Genomic DNA, 20042 nt, shown 5'->3' with positions numbered 1-20042 from the left:
ATGAGTCTGCAGAGACGGTTCCGACACTTCACTATCCATTACACACTATTACACTAATACAATATTCACTATCCAGTACGCTGTGGTTGATTGAGGAGCGGTGGTGGTGGTGGTGGTGGTGGGGAGCGGGCTGTGCCATGTAACAAAGACAGTTAAAACCACAGGCCCACATGTAGCACATGTAGCACATCAGGTGGAGAACAGGGGTCCGGTGGATGCCGCCGTAAACACAGGTCCGGTGTACAGCCCCGGTCCGTCCGAAGGCACCTACCGACGCACAAGCAAACCACAGCCTCAGCATCCGCTCTGAGTGACAGGTCGTGTCCACCAATGGCGGTCCCCATCGAGACGTCGGGTGGGATCACGTCAAAGACGCGACCCCCCCCCCCCCCCGCTCTGAGAAGGATCCGGTGCGACCGGGGAGGTGGGGGTGGGGGTGGTGGGGGGGGTCTTACCTCGCCCAGGCCCTGCAGGGCCACCATGGCGGCCATGGCCTTGGCGTGCTTCTTGTTGGGGCTGGCCGTCTGCGGCTGGTAGTCCACGCTGTTCACCGTCACCTGGAGGGGAGGGGAGGAAAGGGGCCGTCAGAGGGAGAGGACGGAGGGAGGGAGAGGGATGGAGGGAGGGAGGGGACGGAGGGAGGGCGGGGACGGAGAGGGAGGGAGGGAGGGGACAGAGAGAGGGAGAGGGATGGAGGGAGGGAGAGGACAGAGGGAGGGAGAGGACGGAGGGAGGGAGGGGACGGAGGGAGGGAGGGGACAGAGGGAGGGAGGGAGGGAGGGAGGGAGGGAGGGGACGAGGGAGGGAGGGAGGGAGGGAGGGAGGGGACGGAGGGAGGGAGGGAAGGAGGGAGGGAGGGAGGGGACGGAGGGAGGGAGGGAGAGGACGGAGGGAGGGAGGGAGGGAGGAAGAGGACAGAGAGAGGAAAACGAGATCTGCTTGGAACCTTCTAAAGAGTGTCTTGAGATAGACTAGCTTCACTTTGTTCCCTCGGTTTGCGTCAACCCTGCGGGACACCGTGATCTAAACCTTACGCACGCTCTAAAACTTTTTTTAAGCCCATGTGTAACTGATTCAGCGGACTCTAACGGGTTATGCGTGCGTATACGTTTTCGGAGCGTCGCGGTTTTCGGTTGTAACCTTGGCGTGGCCACATCTCTTGAAAAGGAGGTTGCCAATCTCTACCTGGAGATTCTACCTGGTTAAATAAAAGGTTAAAAAGGGACAGCTCCCTCAAAGACTTGTGTTATTTTTTCCTAGACCTCTGGGGGGGGTCTAGGGCAAGGGGCGTGTCATAAATACATGGCATCTTAAGCCCTTTGAGACTGTACCTGTGGTTAAGGGCTATACAAATACAATTGAACAGTAACACGTGTTTCAGGCCGGGGGCAGTGCAGGACACAGAGTGTGAAAGTGCGCCACCGCCGCGCCGGGGGGGGGGGGGGGGGGGGGGGGGGGTCAAACCTTGAACAGGAAGTTCTTGCGGTGGTCGGGCCCGCTGTGGTGCACCATCACAAAGTCGGGCTGCAGGATGCGGCGCTTGTTGCACAGCTCGATCAGGGCGGAGACCGGGTGTTTCCCTGGGAGGAGGAGCGGGTCAGAGCACAGGACATGAAACACTGCTCTCGCTTTTTTTCCCGGATTCTCATTCCAACATTACTTTGATCTGAACATTTTGTAACCTCCAGTCCAAACGTTCTCTTTTTTTTATGTATTTGTCTATTCTTTTATTTGATCAATTTTTTATTATTGATCTGGTTTTCTCACGGTTTTCTTACGGTTATATATATATATATATATATATATAGAATTTTTTTATTTTCTCCTTGAATACTTGAATATACAATAAATGTACGTTTGTTTACCTATCTGTGGTTCTTTGGAATCTGATAAAGAGTTCAAAAAAATGGATCTGAACATTTTATAGCGTGTACATTAAAAAACACGTCGGAAAATAGTTTGACATCTTAAAGACAGATCGTCTATTGCCAAGTCTCGCCCCCCCCGCCCCATCCTGTAGTTACTGTTACTAACTCGGAAAAAAAAACGAACCGCTGATTGGAAAGTGGTGCGCTGTGCGTGCGTGTGGGTCCATCTTACCCATGAGGTCCTTGGTCACCACCAGCCCCCCTGTCTGCTTCTGAGGCTTCTCCCCTGAAGCGACAAGCCCTGAAAACACAAACGCAACGCCGACGTTGACTACTTCTCATATCGCCATCATTTGGACAATAGTAACAATACATTTGATATGAAAGCGCCTTTCAAGGCTCTCAAAGAAAAACATATATACAATCAGAAACAGATGCACAAAAAAACCAATATAAATTAAAAAGTTTAAATAAGGTGGACAACGGGTGATGGCGATGCGGTGATGTGGGACGGGAAGATCTGGAGGGGTAAGCGGATTTGGGCGACCGTGTGCTCAGGCGGTAGAGTGGGATGGCCGATGATCGGAGGGTCGGCGGTTCGATCCCCGCCCTTGCCACTTGTGTCATGGTCGTTGTGTCATCGGGCAAAGACACTTCACCCACCTTGACTCGTGTGAATGTGTCTGACTGCTGTGTGTTTGAGGTGGCGGTCGGAGGGGCAGTGGGCGCTGAATGGCAGCCACGCTTCCGTGCGTCTGCCCCAGGGCAGCTGTGGCTACTATCGTAGTTCACCACCACCGGTATGACATGTGTGTGAGTGGTAAGCGTCTTTGTGTCATTGCCCTAACCCTAACCCAAAATAAAATTATTATTATTATTTCAAAAGGTGAGTTTTGAGCTTTGATTTGAACCGGGATATGGAGTCGGTGTTGTGGATGCCGGGGGGGGGGGGGGGGGGCAGAGCGGCTGAAGGCTCTGCTCCCCATCGCGGGGAGACGGGCAGAGGGGACAGTGAGGTGAACGGAGGCCGGGAGGAGCAGAGTGCACGGGAGGGAGTGGGCGATTCGAACAAGGTCTGACGTAATTATCGTGACGTTTGAACCCCCCCCCCCCCCACCCCGTGTTTGAAAGGGATTGTGGGTAAAGCGCCGACCTTTGCGGTCGATCTTGAAGTCGATGATGATGGGCTCCACCGTGCCCTCGCGGTTCCGGCCCAGGCCCTCGCCCGTCCGCCAGCCCATCTTCCTCATCAGGAACTCGCCCACGCCCCCGGACACGGGCGCCGCCCGCAGGAACTGGTCCTGAGGAGGGGAACGAGTGGAGAGAGAGAGAGAGAGAGAGAGAGAAAGGAAAGACAAGCAGGAAAAAGAGAGAGAGCGAGAGAGAGCGAGAGAGAGAGAGAAGGAAAAAGAGAAAGAGAGAGAGAGAGGCGAGAGAAAGGAAAGAGGCGAGAGAGAGAGAGAGGCGAGAGAAAGGAAAGAGGCGAGAGAGAAAGAAAGAAAGAAAGAAAGAAAGAAAGAAAGAAAGAAAGAGAGAGAGAGAGAGAAGGAAAAAGAAAGAGAGAGCGAGAGAAAAAAGGGCAGATAGAGAAGAGATAAAAAAGAAAGCGAGGAAGAGAAAAAAAATAACAGAGGGGGTAGAAAGAGGGGCAATTAGCCGGTGCCAAGGACGGTGCGTAGGAGTGCAGTAGAGATGGGTACGGAGAATCGTCGGCCACTGCCTTTTTTTCCACAAGCTCTCTATTTTACTTAATTGCACAGCCATCTCTATCCTGCATCTCTATAAGTGTTTGGTTTGTTTTATTAACCAAATCAACTCAAATGCACACATTTTTGGATTAATCTAAATCGTCTCAAAGATTGTTATTAGCTTATTACAGTCAAACATTATCAGCGGGGAGCCTGAATGTCATCCTAGCACTCTTGTCAGAAACTACGACAATGAAGCCCGGTCTAGCATTAGCATCGTTAGCATGTGTCGCATTTAAAAGAAGTGGCACTCTTTTGAGAACGTCGCGAGAACGACTGAACCGGTAAAACTAGCTCCCTCCTTCCCATCCCTAGCGTGCGCTGCGTGTATGCATCTACACACACACATACACACACGCACACACATTACATACCTGTTAGCCAGCAGAGCTCACATCCACTCTCTCAACACACACACACACACACACACACAGGCTGCAGTGGGTGAAGGATGCTGGGTGTGGGTACGTACCTAGCCCCTCCTCTCCACCCTGTTGAAGCCCCCCAACCACAGAGAGGGGCCGTGCGCTGCCGTCGGCCCTGTAGAGGTCTAATGATACACAGAGAGGTGAGAGTTCACAGGGTCGCCATTGCGACCGCCGCAAACTCCCACCTCCCCCGTCCGCCCCACCTCCCCTCCCTCCTCCTCCTCCTCCCATCAAGGTCAGAACTAAAGCCCGACCCGGGGGCCAAAGACCAAGACCTAGACCTGACCCAGGCGCCAAAGACCTAGACCTGACCCAGGCTCCAAAGACCTAGACCTGACCCAGACCTGACCCAAGCGCCAAAGACCTAGACCCGACAGACCCTGAAACACAACCAAAGCTAGGTCGTGTCCAGACAAGGCTGTTTGCTGTGCGAGTGGCCTACAGCTTTCTATGCATGGCTTTATCAATCAAGGCTTCAACTATTAAAGCCCCGGATTGTGGCGGGAAGAATGTCATTTCAAAATATGAGCTCTATTTGAACTTGGTTTGATTGAAGGAGTCAAACCCAAGACGTGGCCCCACACCAAGAGATGAAAAAACGAAAAAAACGAAATTCAAAAGTCTACATTTTCTATCTCTTGTGTACCGGTCGGGCAGGAATTGAACCTTGACCTTGACGTCCTTTAAACCATCGTGGTCCATCGAGACGGATTACTTTATGTTTATGGACGAAAAAAAAAGTAAAGTAGAGTAAAACTCCTGACTCGTCCCTTGGCCTTGGGGTCCGGGTGGTTAAACATGCTGATAAGACCTGATCCACCCCCCCCCTCCTCCTCCCTTTCCCCAACACGCCTCCCTCTCCCTCCAGGGGGGGGGTGGGGGGAGGAGCCAGGTGGGCACAGAGCTCCAGGGAGTGGAGGCAGAGGAGGGCGCTACACTGCCCCCTAGAGGCCGGCCGCAGGGCTGCGCCCGTACCTGCTGTGGTGGTTGAGAATAAGAGTGAGACGCGTGCGTTGCCCGTGCCGCCGCGAGAGGAGCCCAGAGCTGTATAGAAAGAAGGGGGGGTGGGGGGGAGAGGGTCCACAGCCGCTGGGAAGAAGTGATCTCCAATTAAAACAGGACTTGGCCTCTCGTTAGTAATTTCGACAATTTACAATTTTTAATTTTTTTAAATTTTTCAACTGTTCATTAATAGACAGTGTTGGAATGCAGCTGAACGTCAGCGTGGACAGCCTTCAGTGCAGTGGACAGTGCAGGGGTAGCAGCAGAACTGTGGTTGTCATGTGGTGGCGGGGGGGGGCTGGGGCAGCTATCAGCTATACAGCTCTGGGTTGCAAATCGGCGGGCACAAACAACGCAGACACCTTTCAGAGTGTGGGGGGGGGGGTGGGGGGGGTATTGATCGATATGGTAGAGTTAGTGTGTGTAGGGTGTGTGTGTGTGTGAGAAAAGGAACACGCCAACTTTTTTAAGGGGAGGGCGGGGGGGTGGGGGGAATGATCTCTTTGTCCGTCTCCCCCCCCCACCGTCCGGAGGAGAAGATGGACACCGGTTTGCATCTGTAAAGACAAGTCCCCCGGCTGCGTGGTTAGCCGTTAGCGCGCCCCATGGAAGTGGAGGGGGCCCGAAGCCTCGAGCTACGTAGCTTCTGTGAAGGGAGTTTCAGGATGGAACTGCGTTTTAAGGGATTCGTCTCGAGTCTCACTGCGAGTGGAGGTAGAAACACAGCAAGACGATCCGTCTACTACTGTTATTTGAGATACGGTGTGGCTGGAAAAAAACCGATTGATTTTATAAATGTTTTGATGCATCAATTGTTTAGATATGGAATGCTTCACGGTTATGTTTGTCATCTTAAAAAATAGAGAAAAATCCGAAATGCACCGTCCGCATCACGAGTCTGGAATTATATTTGAACAAGCGTTAATAAAATTATATTGAATCGCAATAAATCGTGATACGTTTCACACTGTGTATGAAACGTGACACGTATCGCTTTGCGGCTCATGTCGTGATATGCATCATCCAATCGATAAGGTCCAAAAGTACACGCTGCATTTAAAACAAAAACAGTCGATTGTGTTTTAATCTCCGCTCACAGTGATTACGTGAGACGAATCCCCTAAAACGCATGACTGAACGCTGTGAAATTTGAAATGCTGTGAAATTCACATCCCAGAAGCCACACTAGAAGCTCCCACCCCCTCTCCTCCCACCTCACTTCCATGCAGGGTGCCAACAGCTCACCGCGCAGCCCAAAGATGTCTTCTTTTGGGGGCACGTGCGCGCTAAAGTCAAGCATGTGGGGAGCACGTGTCCTTTCGCGTTTGATCGGCCGTCCACGTCCCGTGTGCGTCTACCCAGGACGTGGAGCTAGCCAGTGTTCTACGCCCCTGCCTGCCCTACTGGGGTACCTTTTTGAGCCAGGCCTGGGGCCCGCTGCTGGACAGCTCTTCGGAGGTGAGGACCGTGGCCCCCGTGGAGCCGGTGAACAGCCCCGGGATGGTGTTGGACTGGGCCCACGCGTCCACCTGCAGGGGGGGGGGGTGGTGGTTAAGGCTTGATTATGGTTCCACGTTCACGCGACGCAATGACCGCACAGTCGCGAGCCTTTTATGGTCCTGCGTCGGCTTTACGCGTCGCTATGCGTGTCCGTGGTAAAGAGAGAACAAATAGGTGGTCTTTGTCTGTGCATGCAGTTACTTTACAATTGGTCTACTACTAGATGTTTTGATTATGGTATGGATTCTAGCAACGTGAAAGCTGAATACGAATTAAACAATGTGCAACAAAAACAGAAGATAGGCTGCGAAGTTGGTCGTCGTTCTCCATTCTGGTCATTACATTCAAAGTCTACGACGACCCAATACAAAACGTCTCCGCTTTATACGGATTACTAGCGAGTAAAAAAAAAAAAAAAAAAAGGTTACGGCTATGAAGGCAAAAGTTACATGTTTTGCCTTTTGATTTTTTTTTACATACAAGCGTGTTGCCGGAAATTATGTAGTTGGAGGACCGATCTCAGCACTTGCTGCTGCGTCGCCTCAACGCAAGGTTAAAGTTCTTGGGAGGCGCGCGTCAGGCCCTTGCGGTGGATGCAAGGAGGGTCCCCGCAAGGACGTAAACCCTCTTACGTTGCGTCGACGTAGAACCATAAAGACCCCTTTAGGCACCGCACATACAGTTGTGTGGCATCGCTCCACCAAGATCCCAACCCATTCTAGACCGCTTCAGAGCACGGCTTATCGACTGCTAGTAAAAAAAGGTATTGAGAAATGAAATACAATATCAAAAAAAAAGCATCCATAAACAATATCATATGGCCCGCTCACTGCGGGTGCTTTTACCTGCTCTTGTGCGCGGCTGAGCATGCTGATGGCGCTGACGTCGTACGGGTTCTCAGCCAATCGCCTCTGAGCTTTGATCCTCTCGATCACAGCCTGGGAGATATCCACCGGCTGGAGGGACAACGCGGTGGAGACCGTGAAGCCATTAGAAGCACGTAAATGCACGCAAAGAAAGAGTTAATACGTGCAAAGAGGAAATACGTGCAAAGGCCATAAGTCACCATTAAGGCAAGGCAACTCTATTTATGTAGCGCTTTTCATACACGAGGCTTCAAAGGATTCAAAGTGCGTCACGTAAAAACATCGTCATACAATAGAATATATATACAATATAGAAAATAGACAAATAAAATAAAAGGCATTGTGGAAGAACTGCAAAAGTTAAAAGTGCAATGAATGTAAGATTTAGCGGAAAAGCCAAAGCAAACATTAAAGTCTTCAGTCACGTTTTAATAGTGGTCATTCCTGCAATTTGTTGCATAGTAACTAAATCCTGCAAATACGGTGAGAAACGGTGAGATAAAGGACTTGACCTACGGGGAGGAGGGGTGGGGGGAGGGTCCTCACCTGTAGCGGCGGCTCGGGGAAAACGCTGTCACTGGCGGACACGGCCGCCGCCGCCTGCGTCGCAGCCGCCGGGGTGACCGCGGGGGGCTGCGTCTCGGCGACCGTCGCCCCTGGCGACGAGGAGGCCGTCGTCGATGACGACGACGGAGGGCACGCGGCCGCCTTCATGGCGGCGGCGACGGCCGCTGCCGCCGCTTTGGCCGCCGCCGCCGTGGTCTTCTCCACCTTGACCCATTCTCCGTAGGCACCGGGGGCGTCGCCCTCCTGCACGGCCAGCGGGGGGGGTCACATGTCAGGGGAGGGGCATGATGGATGAGGGGGTACATGATGGACAGGTGCTACATGATGGACAGGTGCTACATGATGGACAGGTGCTACATGATGGACAGGTGGGCCCCAATTCATTGGGGCCCATTGGGGCCAACAGCTCTGTCGTACGTTTCCATTGGGCCGATTTCGGATTCAATGCAAAAATACTCAAATGGGTAAAAACCGGGGATCAAACCAAGCCACGGCTGGCGTTTTCACCGATTCTAAACCACCCCTTCTCCCCGGCTCCCTCAGCTAGACACCCTCAACAAGCATTCGAGCACGACCTCAAACCCGCTAGCCTTTCCGCTGTGCTCTGAGGAATACACCGTGTTGCTCGATGGGGACCAGCGCAGCGACTACAACAACGTCTCATCTATTGTTCTTCTTCCTGGCTTTAGAATTGATTTGTCGATATCTGCATTGATGGCCCAAAAATCCACCTCTGGCCCGATTGATCCTATCTGAGTTAGGGTTAGGGTTAGTAGGGTTACTGTAATTGTGCAGTGTCTGACATTTAAGGGGATGGGGGGGGGGGGGGTACGCTACCTTCTTGCGGTGCTGGGATCCCGAGGACACGGGGAACTCCTTGGCGATGCCCGCATCACTCCGCGCGGCCGGTCGCACGGACATGTTCTGATTGGACGGTGTGTGGGGGGGGGGGGGGGGAAGGGACAGAGGAATCAAGGACAGGAAAGCAGGAGCGCCGACACATGCCTGCTGAAAGGAGAGCTACCCAGAGCTTATATCAATGATTTCACGAGAATAACATGGAGTGTGTGTGCGTGTGTGCGTGCGTGCGTGTGCGAGTCCTCACATTGATGCTGAAGCTGATGGCCTTCTGCTCTCGCAGGGCTGCGCTCCCGAAGGGCTTCCCCTCGTCCTCCTCGTCAGAGACGTGAGGCTGGGCCACGGGCAGCTCCCCCTTGCTGTCCACGATCATCTTGCATTTCTGCCACGGAGAGACACAAAGGTCAGGTCAAGCTTCTCATAATAAGGCCTAAATGTGCAGAGCACAAACATCCAGAGCCCTCAGAATGTTGCACGGACGAAGGTGGCCGCGAGTACTGACGAGGTTTGATCAAGGAGAAACGCAACAAACTGCGCCGTGTGCTAAACCAATTTAAGCAGGCGTTTTAGCAACCTCCTGTTGCTTTCTCAGTAGAGAAACGTGTGTGTTTCTTGCTCTAGCCTCGTGAGACCATCAGCATTTTCAAGATGGGTATGTATATCAGCCTGGCCTCCTGATATGGGCCTTCCGCTGTGCAAAGAAAAGCCTTCCCTGCAGATTTCCGTCTATCTTTAACATTGCCATCGTTCCGCTGTCGATTGCTTCACTTTCCTCGGGGGCTATTTTCGTTTCTCAAGAAACAAACACGCACTCCTTGTGGTTGGCCTGTAGTACTGAAACTCCCTCCCCTTGGCCCTCATTGGTCCTATCCTTATGTCATTTTCCGTCACTCTAGATATGCAGTATGCACTGATCGTGACCTCTGACACCGGGATGGTGTCGCGAGGCTAGCACTCTTTCCCCTTACGTCCGTGAACTCCTTGATGCTGATGCTGTTGGCCTGCTTGGTCACTTTCTTCTTGACCACCTCCAGGGCGGCCATGTTGAGCTGGGGGACGCCGGGCGGGGGCTTATTGGTGATGGAGGGCAGGGGGGGCATGGCGGCCAGGGCCCCCATGCTGGACAGCGCCGCGGTCATCGTCGCTGGAGGGTGGGGGGGGGGGGGAGACAGAGAGAGAGACACACAGAGAGATAGATAGATAGATAGATAGATAGATAGATAGATAGAGAGAAACAAAGAGAGATACAGAGAGACAAGAGAGAGAGACAAGAGAGAGAGCGGCAGAGACAGAGCCAGACAGAGCGAGAGAGAGAGAGCAGCAGAGAGACAGATTATTTAATACAACTACCCTATTACAACATAGACAATAAAAGGTGAGGTTGTGAGAGCTTGAGGCCATAATGTTTTTAATAGCTGCATTGGCCCAGCTCTTATAATCCCAGAACCCCAAACTCATATCAATCTCTGGTCTGGGCTGGATCATCCAGATGGCACGTGCACCTCAGTCCACATCGCCATCTAGCAGGTTTAACCGGTAGTGCAGCTCTATATATTTCATTCCGCATTTTGCATGCCTAACATCTTCAGATGAGAGAAAGCGTCCCTATTATTCAATCTAGAGGGTTTGAATTGTGCTCTGATGATTTTGCCAATGCCTGGTATTGTATTTTAGGAAAACATAACGTATAATAACGGCAAGCACCTTCAATAAACGTCGAGAAAACAAGCTACGTTTGAAGATGTTGAACAGCCATTTTTTTGGGCAGTTTAATTTCTGACCCGCCAGGATCCAACCACATGAGACGCTTGGTCAGTGATCATGTTCGACCCTGGGGTCTAGACCTAGATGTCTTATCTTGTGGGTTCTAGAACCTAGATGTTTTATCTTGTGGATTCTAGAACCTATATGTTTTATCTTCTGGGCCATAGAACCTAGATGTTTTATCTTCTGGTTCATAGAACCTAGATGTTTTATCTTCTGGTTCATAGAACCTAGATGTTTCATCGTGTGGGGTCTAGAACCTAGATGTTTTACCTTGTGGGTTCCAGACCTAGACGTTTCTCTCATGGGTTCTAGACCTAGATGTTTCAACTTGCGTGGTTCTAGACGTTATGCATTCACAGCGCGGCATGCCTTGCAACCCCGCACTGTAAACGGCCGATTGATCGAGTGTCGCGCACACCGGCGCGGGAGGTCCTACCGGCGGTCATGCTGGCCACGGCCGCGTTCATGGCCATGTTGGGCATGGGCATGGCGAGGGGCACGTGCAGCTGGCCGGTCAGCCTGGGCTTCAGGTTGTCCGGGATGGGCACGCCCGCCTTGGTGCACATGGCCGCCGCGTTGGCCTTGGCGATCTCCAGCAGCTGCTCCTTGTCTGGTAGGAGGACGAGAGAAACACAAAAACGAAAAAGGGATTCAGGACATATGACACGAGACGATGTTCTAGTTTATTCGAGGAAAAAAAACGGTAGCCTGCATGCATAAGCCACGAGTGGAAAAGGTAATACTGTGTGCCTATGAAGATATACATAATTGTATCCATTCATTCTCTAATTCTCTAATGCAACATCTTCTGGTTTAGGAGCACGTTTACGTCAAATGTTGGCGACACAGCAGCTCCCCAAAGTACTTTAATGAAGACAAAAACACGACAGACAACTTTGATCAGAATAAAATGTCCTCACCCAGCTCCGTGATGCGTGGCGGGCTCTTGCCGTCTCCGAGGTGCTTGGGGGCCGGCGAGCGGTTCTTGCGGAGGATGAGCACGGGGGAGTGGCTGGGCTCCCGCTTCCAGCGGTCCCGCTGGCTGAAGCCCCCGCCGTACGCGCCCCGCCGCTGCGCCCGCGACCCGGAGCGCGAGCGCGAGCGTGACCTCCTGGACCGGCGGGCCGGGGACCTGCAGAGAGACGCGGGAAACAAACACAAATGTTTGGTGGTTGTTTTTTTTTTTACACTTCGAAGGGAAGAAATCTGTGTTAATGATTCCCTGCAAAAACGCAGGAAAGGAGGACAGGAATCGTGTCATCTCTCGCAGGGCTGTGGCTGGGTTTGTGAATGAAGAGGGGACTTTAGATTTAAATCGGAAGTCTGCCGCTCCCGAATGAGTTTCTCTACACGGCCAGACGAATTGTCCGTAACTAAACAGGAAACCCTGCGTCACTCCCTCCCTCGATCTCGCTGGATTGCGGCCGAGTCGGAGTGTGGTGTGTCTCTCCCCCAGATGTTCGGCTATAGCCTCTTCTTACTTATGGATCTGAAATAAAATCCTTCCACCTGGTTCTGCAATGAAAAGCGAACTACAGTCTAAAGAGAGGACTGACTTAACCAGGTCCTAACTAGAACCTAAGCCAGGTTCTACCTCGAGCTGATACCACTGGGTTCTGCAATGCAGAGCGAGCTATACTCCATCCAAGACCGACCAAACCAGGTCCTAACCGGAGCAGATTCTTCCACTTCCATTATGACCCAAAGTGGCCGCCTACCTTGACTTTGATTTCTTCCTGGACCTGGACTTGGACCTGGATCTCCTCCGCGGCCTGGAGCCGGACCTCTTCCTCCTGGAGCCGGACCTCTTCCTCCTGGAACCGGACCTCTTCCTCCTGGAGCCGGACCTCTTCCTCCTGGAGCCGGACCTCTTCCTCCGGGACCCGGACCTCTTCCTCCGGGACCCGGACCTCTTCCTCCGGGACCCGGACCTCTTCCTCCTGGTGCGGCTCCCCGAGCGCGAGCTCCTCCGGCGGGCGCGGGAGTCGGACCTGGACCTGCGCCTGCTGCTCTTCTTGGACGACGCCGCTGCCGCCGACTTGGCCTCCTTCTTCTTCTGCGGCGACTTGGACGACGTCCTCTTCTTCTTCGCGGAGGACTTGGCGTCGTCGCCGTCGGCGCAGGGCGCGCCGGAGATCGGCTTCTCAGAGAGACGGGGGCTCTCTGTGGGGTGGTCCGGGTCTGCAGCGCCGGGGGGGGGAACCGGGGGGGTCTCTATGTCACTGGGACTGGGCAGTGGGACAGGAACGTCCGGTTCTACAGAAAGAAAGAAAGAACACACACACACACACAAACACACAGGTAATTATTCATCAGGCGCAATTGATAATCATTGCGATTGTGATTATACGTTCCGATGAAAAATAGTGACTGGCAGAGACAGAGACAGACAGAGAAAGAGAAACAGGGAGACAGACAGACACACAGACACAGGGACAGAGAGAGACAGACAGAAAGAGAGATAGAGACTGAGACAGTCAAAGAGAGAGAGACAAATAGAGAGACAAACAGAGAGAGACAGACAGACACAGAGAGAGAGAGAGGACAAAGAGTGACAGACCAGTAGACAGACAGAGAGAGAGAGACAGACAGAGAGAGAGAGAGGACAAAGAGAGAGTGACAGACCAGTAGACAGAGAGAGAGAGAGAGACAGACAAATAGAGAGACAAACAGAGAGAGACAGACAGACAGATAGAGAGAGAGAGGACAAAGAGAGAGTGACAGACCAGTAGAGAGACAGAGAGAGAGAGACAGACTAGTAGACAGACAGAGATACGGACAAAGAGAGCGAGAGACAGAGCAGTACTAGAGACAGACTAGCAGTAGTAGTAACTACTAAGTAGTGACAAACAGAGAGAGAGAGAGAGAGAGAGAGAGAGACATCCATCATCATCATCTCGTGCCTTTTATAACCGGAGAGGCCTCCCCCGTGTCCTCCGCTCTCTCCTGGGCCGGTGCGTCCGCCCCTCGCTCTGCGCTCTGGGGCTCGGCGCTGGGCGGGTCCTCCCCGGTCCCTCCGCAGCCCTCCTCAGTGGGGACGGGCTGAGGGGACGCGGGGCCCCCGGCCGGACCTTCGGGGGGTTGGGTGGAGGGTTGGGTGGAGGGTTGGGTGGAGGGTTGGGTGGAGGGTTGGATGGAGGGTTGGGTGGAGCCGTCCTTCAGTGACGAACTGTGAGTCGATGGGTGCAACGAAAAAAAGGAAAACTTGACTTGTACTACTACCAGTTTCCTCCTGAAAATGAATGTGACTTTGGCGACTTATTTCAGAAGGCAGTGAGCTCCCAGCTACTGTGCACAAAACTTGCGATTAACATGTGGTTGTGGTATAGGTACTGGAACCTTATTGAAATGAACGCTAGTTATAGGCCAATGTTTTAGCCCTGAAAAGGATTACTGACTTTTGTTTGGCAATGAGGTCACTTTCTTAAAACGTCTATGGGGAAAATCAAGGCATTTAACCCCCCAACAAACTTACATCCCTCCCTCCCCATAGTATCCAATGATGTGCTTAGTCTGCATATATACCATGGTATGCCTAAAACTGAAACACGTGTTACACACATCTGTGGTCACGCCTCCCGCGTCTCAGTTGGTTTACCTGGCGGAGGTCATGACCTCCAAGGGCGGCAGTGGTTTCCATGACCCCGCCGACTTCACAGCCACGGCTTCTGGAGGCGAAGGGTCCGGGGAGCGGATGAGGGGGTCCCCCGGGGTGGGGACCGCAGGGGCTACGACGGGGTCTGAGACCTGGGGTTGGTCGCCAGGAAGGCAGGACTAGAGGAACACAATATATATTAAAAAAAAAGAAGCTGTGATTCACGACACTTGTGTGATTGTGTCGACGGAATGGTGATGAGAAATTGGTCTAAAGGAATAGGTTTAAAGGCATTTGTCAGAGTGTGAATAAATCAAACAATCGATTTACTATATGGATTCAAGTAGGCCGAATGAAATGACGCAGAGCAGGAGGCGAGGAGGAGACTATGGCGGCAGACATGAAGATGCAAAGGAGTGCAGGAAATGACATACATCGGAGGGCTCCGTCACACCGGCGGCTGGCTCCGGGGAGGGCCTCTTGTCCGGTCCAGAACCCCGCGTCCCGGATCCGGACCCCGTCCTGGACCGCCGGGTCTTGGGCGACCTCCGGGCCCTCGGGGACCTGCGGCTCCTGGGAGACTGGGATCGGGACTTTGACCTCCTGGATCGCCGGCCTAACTGGGACCTGGCGTGGCGAAACCGCGTGAAAGGATGATGTTTTTTTTAGGCGTCATCGTCTGTAAATCTTCGGAAACTACTGTTCGCCAAACACAAGAACCACCGCGGCAAGCCACCGTGATCCGTACGTTCAGCAGAAGGTAAACAAGAGGCCGTTGCACATGGACACAATGTACACTCTGCCGTCTTACAAAAGGAGTGGAGTGGAGTGACCACAAGGCAAATTCAAACGCCTAGGGAAGTACTCTGCACAACTTTAAATACTATAATTCAATAGGTGACATATTACCAGATCACTGCATTGAATCTACAAGTAAGCCTTTTCATCTAGGACTACACCGTAAGTCTTCTACGAGCCTGCTGGTGGTGTGGAAAGGATCGCTCGTGTGGTCAATCATTTTCAGACAATTGATGCATTCAGAGCTACGGTGATGTCAGAGTACACTACGGTACCCCATCAAATTTCAATTTCTCCCCATTTCAACATACAGTATATGCCTTCAAGTTAATAACTATTGTAGTACTAAACGTTTCTGATCAAGCGGCAAACCGCAAACGCCCACCTTGACCTGGAGGCGGACCTATTTCGGCGACGCCGGGACCTGGAGCGGGAGTGCGACCTGGACCGCCGGCCGCGCGGCCTGGAGCGGGAGCGGCGCGCTCTCCGCGCCGAGCGGGACCGCGAGCGCGAGCGGGACGGGACGCGGGAGCGCGAGGCGTGGCTCCTCCCACCCCCTCTCCCGGAGTCGGCTCCTCCGGCCTTGGAGCTGTCCTGTGTGCGCAGCGAGAAGACCAGCAGGTGAACGAACCGCTACAGGCCTCGCCGTTGATCAAAGACTTTCCGAACGAATACGTTTCATAAACTTACATTTTCGCGGCACACTGAATTTTTGGTTGAAAAAAAAAAAGAACAAAAGTTTTGTCACACAGTAGTTTTTGGGGTAACTCGTTACCTGTTTGGGGATGATGTCTGGGAGGTCTTCCTGCCGGCATGACGAGGAGCCGGGACCCCGGCGGCCGTCCTTCTGGCTGCCCCCCGACTCCGAGTCGGACGAGCTATGGCCATCTTCTTTTCTCCGCTTCCTTTTCTTCTTCTTCCCCGTCAGGTGCTGCTTGTGCCGACCGGCTTTTCGATTGCCGTCTAGGGAAAAAAGGGGGCGATTTGAATCTGACTTTGGCAGCGACTTTGTCACCCTATATTTGTGTGTGAAATTCATGATTCGCCACTGGACTCCCCGCAATAGACCTTTTTAGATATGACAGTATGCAATGCCAAATACTGTTCTATACAGCGATCCTGAACCAAATCCCAGATGTTACAACATTTAAACAAGCTTCTCTCCCGGGGGAGAGAAGCTACAGCTTACCTCCATCATGGGTCTCCTCTCCAGGTGTTCTGCTGGGGAACAGAGAGACACCAGAGTTACACGTGAACATTATATCCCCATCAACATCTCAGCACATCGTTTGATAGAAATGCAGCCTACACCACTATAAAACCATAGATAGAAGAATACATTTTGTATTCAAATTAGGCCTGGGCGATATTACTGAAAGACATATCACGATATAACTTGATCAAATTGATCGATATCGATAACTATTGATCATTTTATTGACTTAAAAAGACTAGGAATTACCATGCTGGATTTAAACACTTCTGTTTAACACTTAATATGACCTTCCACTGTTCTTCATTGATAAATACTCCAATGTCGACACGGCAATGAAAAACACTCAAATATTATAAATAAGTATGGAACCGTGTTTGTGTAACAAACCCAGCTGCTAGATTCGGTGGTCCAGTCTCTGATCGATATATATATATATATTGAACATGTTTTTATATTGATATTTCTCAAAAGTCTATCACGATACAATCATTTATCGTTTTATTGCCCAGGCCTAATTCAAATCAACAGTGAAAACCATGACGTGACGCAGCACCACCAGCTGCTTCTGCCAGCGCCTGAAAACCTCAAACCCTGACCTGGAGCGGCGCTTGACCTCTCCTTCGGACTCGACCCCAGACTCTGAGCTGCTCTCCTTCTCATCTTTGTCTCGTTTCTTCTTCTTTTTCTTGCTCTTCTTGCTCTTGTGCTTCTTGTGCTTCTTGTGTTTCTTGAGGGACGCCCCCTGGCTGTCCTCTTCCTTGTCGTCCCTCTCAGAGTCCGGTACGGTCCTGGCGGTGGCGTCGGCGTCTGCAGCCGAGGCCTTCACAGGACTGAGACAGAACGAGTAGGGTTGAGTAACACCGGGTTGGTTAAAAGGTTTTCTGCTACCAGTTTTTTGGATAAATGTGTATAATACCGTTTTTCCACTAAATAGGGTGCATTTATCTACAGCAGACACAAATTCATATTTATATTCATATAAAAAAAATGCATATTCAGTAGCCGGGTTGAAGGTTGAAAATCATAGTCAACAACTGAAGGAGGCCAGTTTTGACAACGCAAATGATGATGTGTCTGATTTGTCTATTTGTATAGCTGAAAATATTCCGACTGAAAAAAAGGTTTTGGTAATCTGGATGACAAAAGTGTTAAGCTAACGTTACAGCTATGATAAAAGTACATAGATGGGCAAGTTCGCTGTGCTAATGTAACAAATATGTCAATTTTCACAATGAGCTTATGTAGTATGATGGGAAACTGAGCAATTGATTCCTCCAACCAAATAAACAAATATGAAATATATTAAAAAGGTATTAGAGGGTGAATCGAACTGATAATTAACAGAGCCTTTGCAACCAGTGTCAATAACGTTAAAAAAAGAAAGAAAGAAAGAAAGAAAGACAACAGGCCATATATGAGAAGTGGTATCATATATGTGGTATGATAACAAGACAACAGAAACAGGTTTTAACAAAATAAAAGCGCTCAGAGCAGCGTCCATTGGGTCGCCAGCCAGGCTTCTCCAGCGACGGCCGAGAACTCATCACAAAGATTATACAGCTGACATGAAATGAATAAACACGAGGAGAATAGATTATAAAGTATACAATAAATTCAAGTACCCATTGTCTTCTTGTTGGTCCTCAATTTCTCTTATTTTATTCAAAATAAAGTCTTGGAATATTTGCTCAATGTTGGCGGCCATGTTCGAGCGCCTGTGATGAAGGGCCCGGGTCGTCCTAGTCCGACTGCGACAAGGTTCCGCCTAAATGGGGAGGACGGACGAGGGAGCACCCCGGGGCCGACCTCCCAAGTTTTCTTCCATTGAATTAAGATTTTATTTTCGCGATTTTAAAATGTTTGGAATTATAGAATTCAAACATTATTTTGTATATATGTCATATGTCATTCTGTTTTGAATTTCATAAACACTAGGGGCGCTAGACCTTGACATAGGTTTCCCGAGTAGTAACATATTGGAATGTTATCTCTACATTCATGCATATTACAACATGGATAAAACAGGGGTCTTCACAGTTTTCAGCCCAGCCTTTGATTGACAAAGAAACATTCTTAAATTAGGCCTATATATTATTGAGGAAAACAGAGCAGACCCCCTGTAATGAACCTACAGGTTGATTAATAAGGTGTTGGATGGTTATTCATTATGTCAGCACCTAACAGCATTTTATGCCCAAAATTCTGCTTCTGTGTCAGAAGACCACGAAAGACCAAATGAAGCTTAGGATGTTAATATTCCAATATGATTTCCTTTTTTTTTTTCCCTCCTTGCATCTGTAAGAACAACCAATAGTTACTTAAAGGTGCTGTAGATAGAGCTATGATTTGAGTGTTGTTTGTTAGCAATGCCATAGCCCTCTGTCAGCCATTAGTTAGTGTAATGCTCTAATAATGTGCTTTACAGTTGACTCCCTGTGAGTTTGTATGCAACTATTTAGATTTTTACTGCTCCCGCCTAATTTCTGACCATGGCACGTCGGGTTGGTAGGGAGCAGAGGAGGAAGGGGAGTTATTTTTCAGGTTGCTTATTTTCAAAATATTCTTCTCTTCCGTCCTTTTTATCTCTCTCTCTCTCTCTCTCTCTCTCTCTCTCTCTCTCTCTCTCTCTCTCCCGTTTTATGGTTAGGATATTGTCTCGGGCAGGGTGCCACTTCTTTGTAATTCGCCTATCGGGTTGAAACATTGACCAAATAATGGCTCTATAGAGAGGAGTGTGAGGAGGGAGGAGTGCTGACTGGCTCCTTTGCAGGAGGTTTGCAAGACTGGTTTGTGCATGTTTCTGCAGTGTGTACAGTAGCATAAAGCTACCCCACCCCACAGCTCTGTAGCAGCAATGAATAGTGTGAGAATAACAAGGTGTATTTTAACATTAAAGCATATACACCTATTCAAGTAGCAGCCACAAATGAAATTATTAACCACAATAATTGCATAATAGGACGCCATTAAGACTGCTGTGTTACGTCCTCTACACAAGAAGTCGGGCCTAGATCGTGACTGGACGCCCTGGACACCCCTGGTGGCTACCAGCTTACCCCCATCAATATAGAGAATATTTCCACAATGTTTTTGGATGCTTTGAGTACTACTATGTATGTCAATAATCACACCTATTGCACTGCTAACCGTCCCTAGGATGGATCCTCCACTCACCGTTCCTTCTCAAGGTTTCTTGCTTGATCTTTACGGGACTTTTTTCCTCCCTTTGGGGGACTAGAGTTAGGGGGTGTCATAAATATATACGACCTGTAAAGCTCTTGGAGTCTGTAACTGTGATTACGGGCTATACAAATAAAATAGACTTGACTTGACTCACACAAATCCGAAGTGAAAGAGCCAGACCGGTGAAAGCATTGGGTCAGAGTACAAAATTCTGTAGTTTGGTCTGTCTGGGCACTGCACCACATTTTGTATCTAATCCAATATATATAAGCCTTAATTCTAATTCTTAATTCTGTCACTTTGGGTATTAAGAAGTCTGCTAAATGGATTAATAACATCACAAATGAATGACAACATAATATATAACATATTTTATATTACCTAATGCCTTTTGGTCAAGGCATGGCATATAAACTGTATATATATCAATAAAGCCCAATAAAGTGTGTGTGTGTGTGTGTGTGTGTGTGTGTGTGTGTGTGTGTGTGTGTGTGTGTGTGTACCATCAGTTTTGTTTTCACGCCTTGAAGGCTGCGATACTTTCGATTTTCCTAAAATCACGTGAGGCCAGCCGGCTCCTCCCTAGAATTTGCATCGTATTATCAACTTTCCACTGACGACAACACACTATAATTAATACTTAGCG

At 50.3% G+C, this 20042-nt stretch overlaps 1 protein-coding gene across 3 annotated transcripts; it reads right to left on the bottom strand.

Moving 5' to 3' along the window:
• Positions 1-47: 47 nt before the first annotated feature.
• On the bottom strand, positions 48-17939 carry sonb (SON DNA and RNA binding protein b). Of its 3 annotated transcripts, none has more exons than XM_084488074.1 (22): positions 17836-17939; positions 16810-17043; positions 16187-16218; positions 15773-15960; positions 15383-15591; positions 14634-14826; positions 14203-14378; positions 13508-13773; positions 12323-12860; positions 11525-11736; positions 11041-11214; positions 9806-9981; positions 9085-9219; positions 8817-8903; positions 7959-8222; positions 7392-7502; positions 6459-6575; positions 3022-3169; positions 2101-2169; positions 1465-1580; positions 456-557; positions 48-267 (listed from the first exon to the last, which is right to left on the bottom strand). In XM_084488074.1, the coding sequence occupies exons 1-22, from the start codon at positions 17916-17918 to the stop codon at positions 190-192; spliced, it is 3708 nt and encodes a 1235-aa protein (XP_084344200.1). In that variant the 5' UTR covers positions 17919-17939; the 3' UTR covers positions 48-189. The 3 variants fall into 3 exon arrangements, with proteins under 3 accessions (XP_084344200.1, XP_084344201.1, XP_084344202.1); XM_084488075.1 differs by having other exon boundaries at positions 16187-16215; XM_084488076.1 differs by lacking the exons at positions 48-267; positions 456-557; positions 1465-1580; positions 2101-2169 and adding an exon at positions 4089-4166 and having other exon boundaries at positions 3035-3169.
• Between the last annotated feature and the right edge of the window lie 2103 nt (positions 17940-20042).

The sequence above is a fragment of the Micromesistius poutassou genome (genome assembly GCF_964030765.1).
Source record: "Micromesistius poutassou genome assembly, chromosome: 24".
Classification (NCBI taxonomy): domain Eukaryota; kingdom Metazoa; phylum Chordata; class Actinopteri; order Gadiformes; family Gadidae; genus Micromesistius; species Micromesistius poutassou.
The sequence above is the reverse complement of the archived record's forward strand: the minus strand, read 5'-3'. Positions and strand labels throughout refer to the sequence as shown.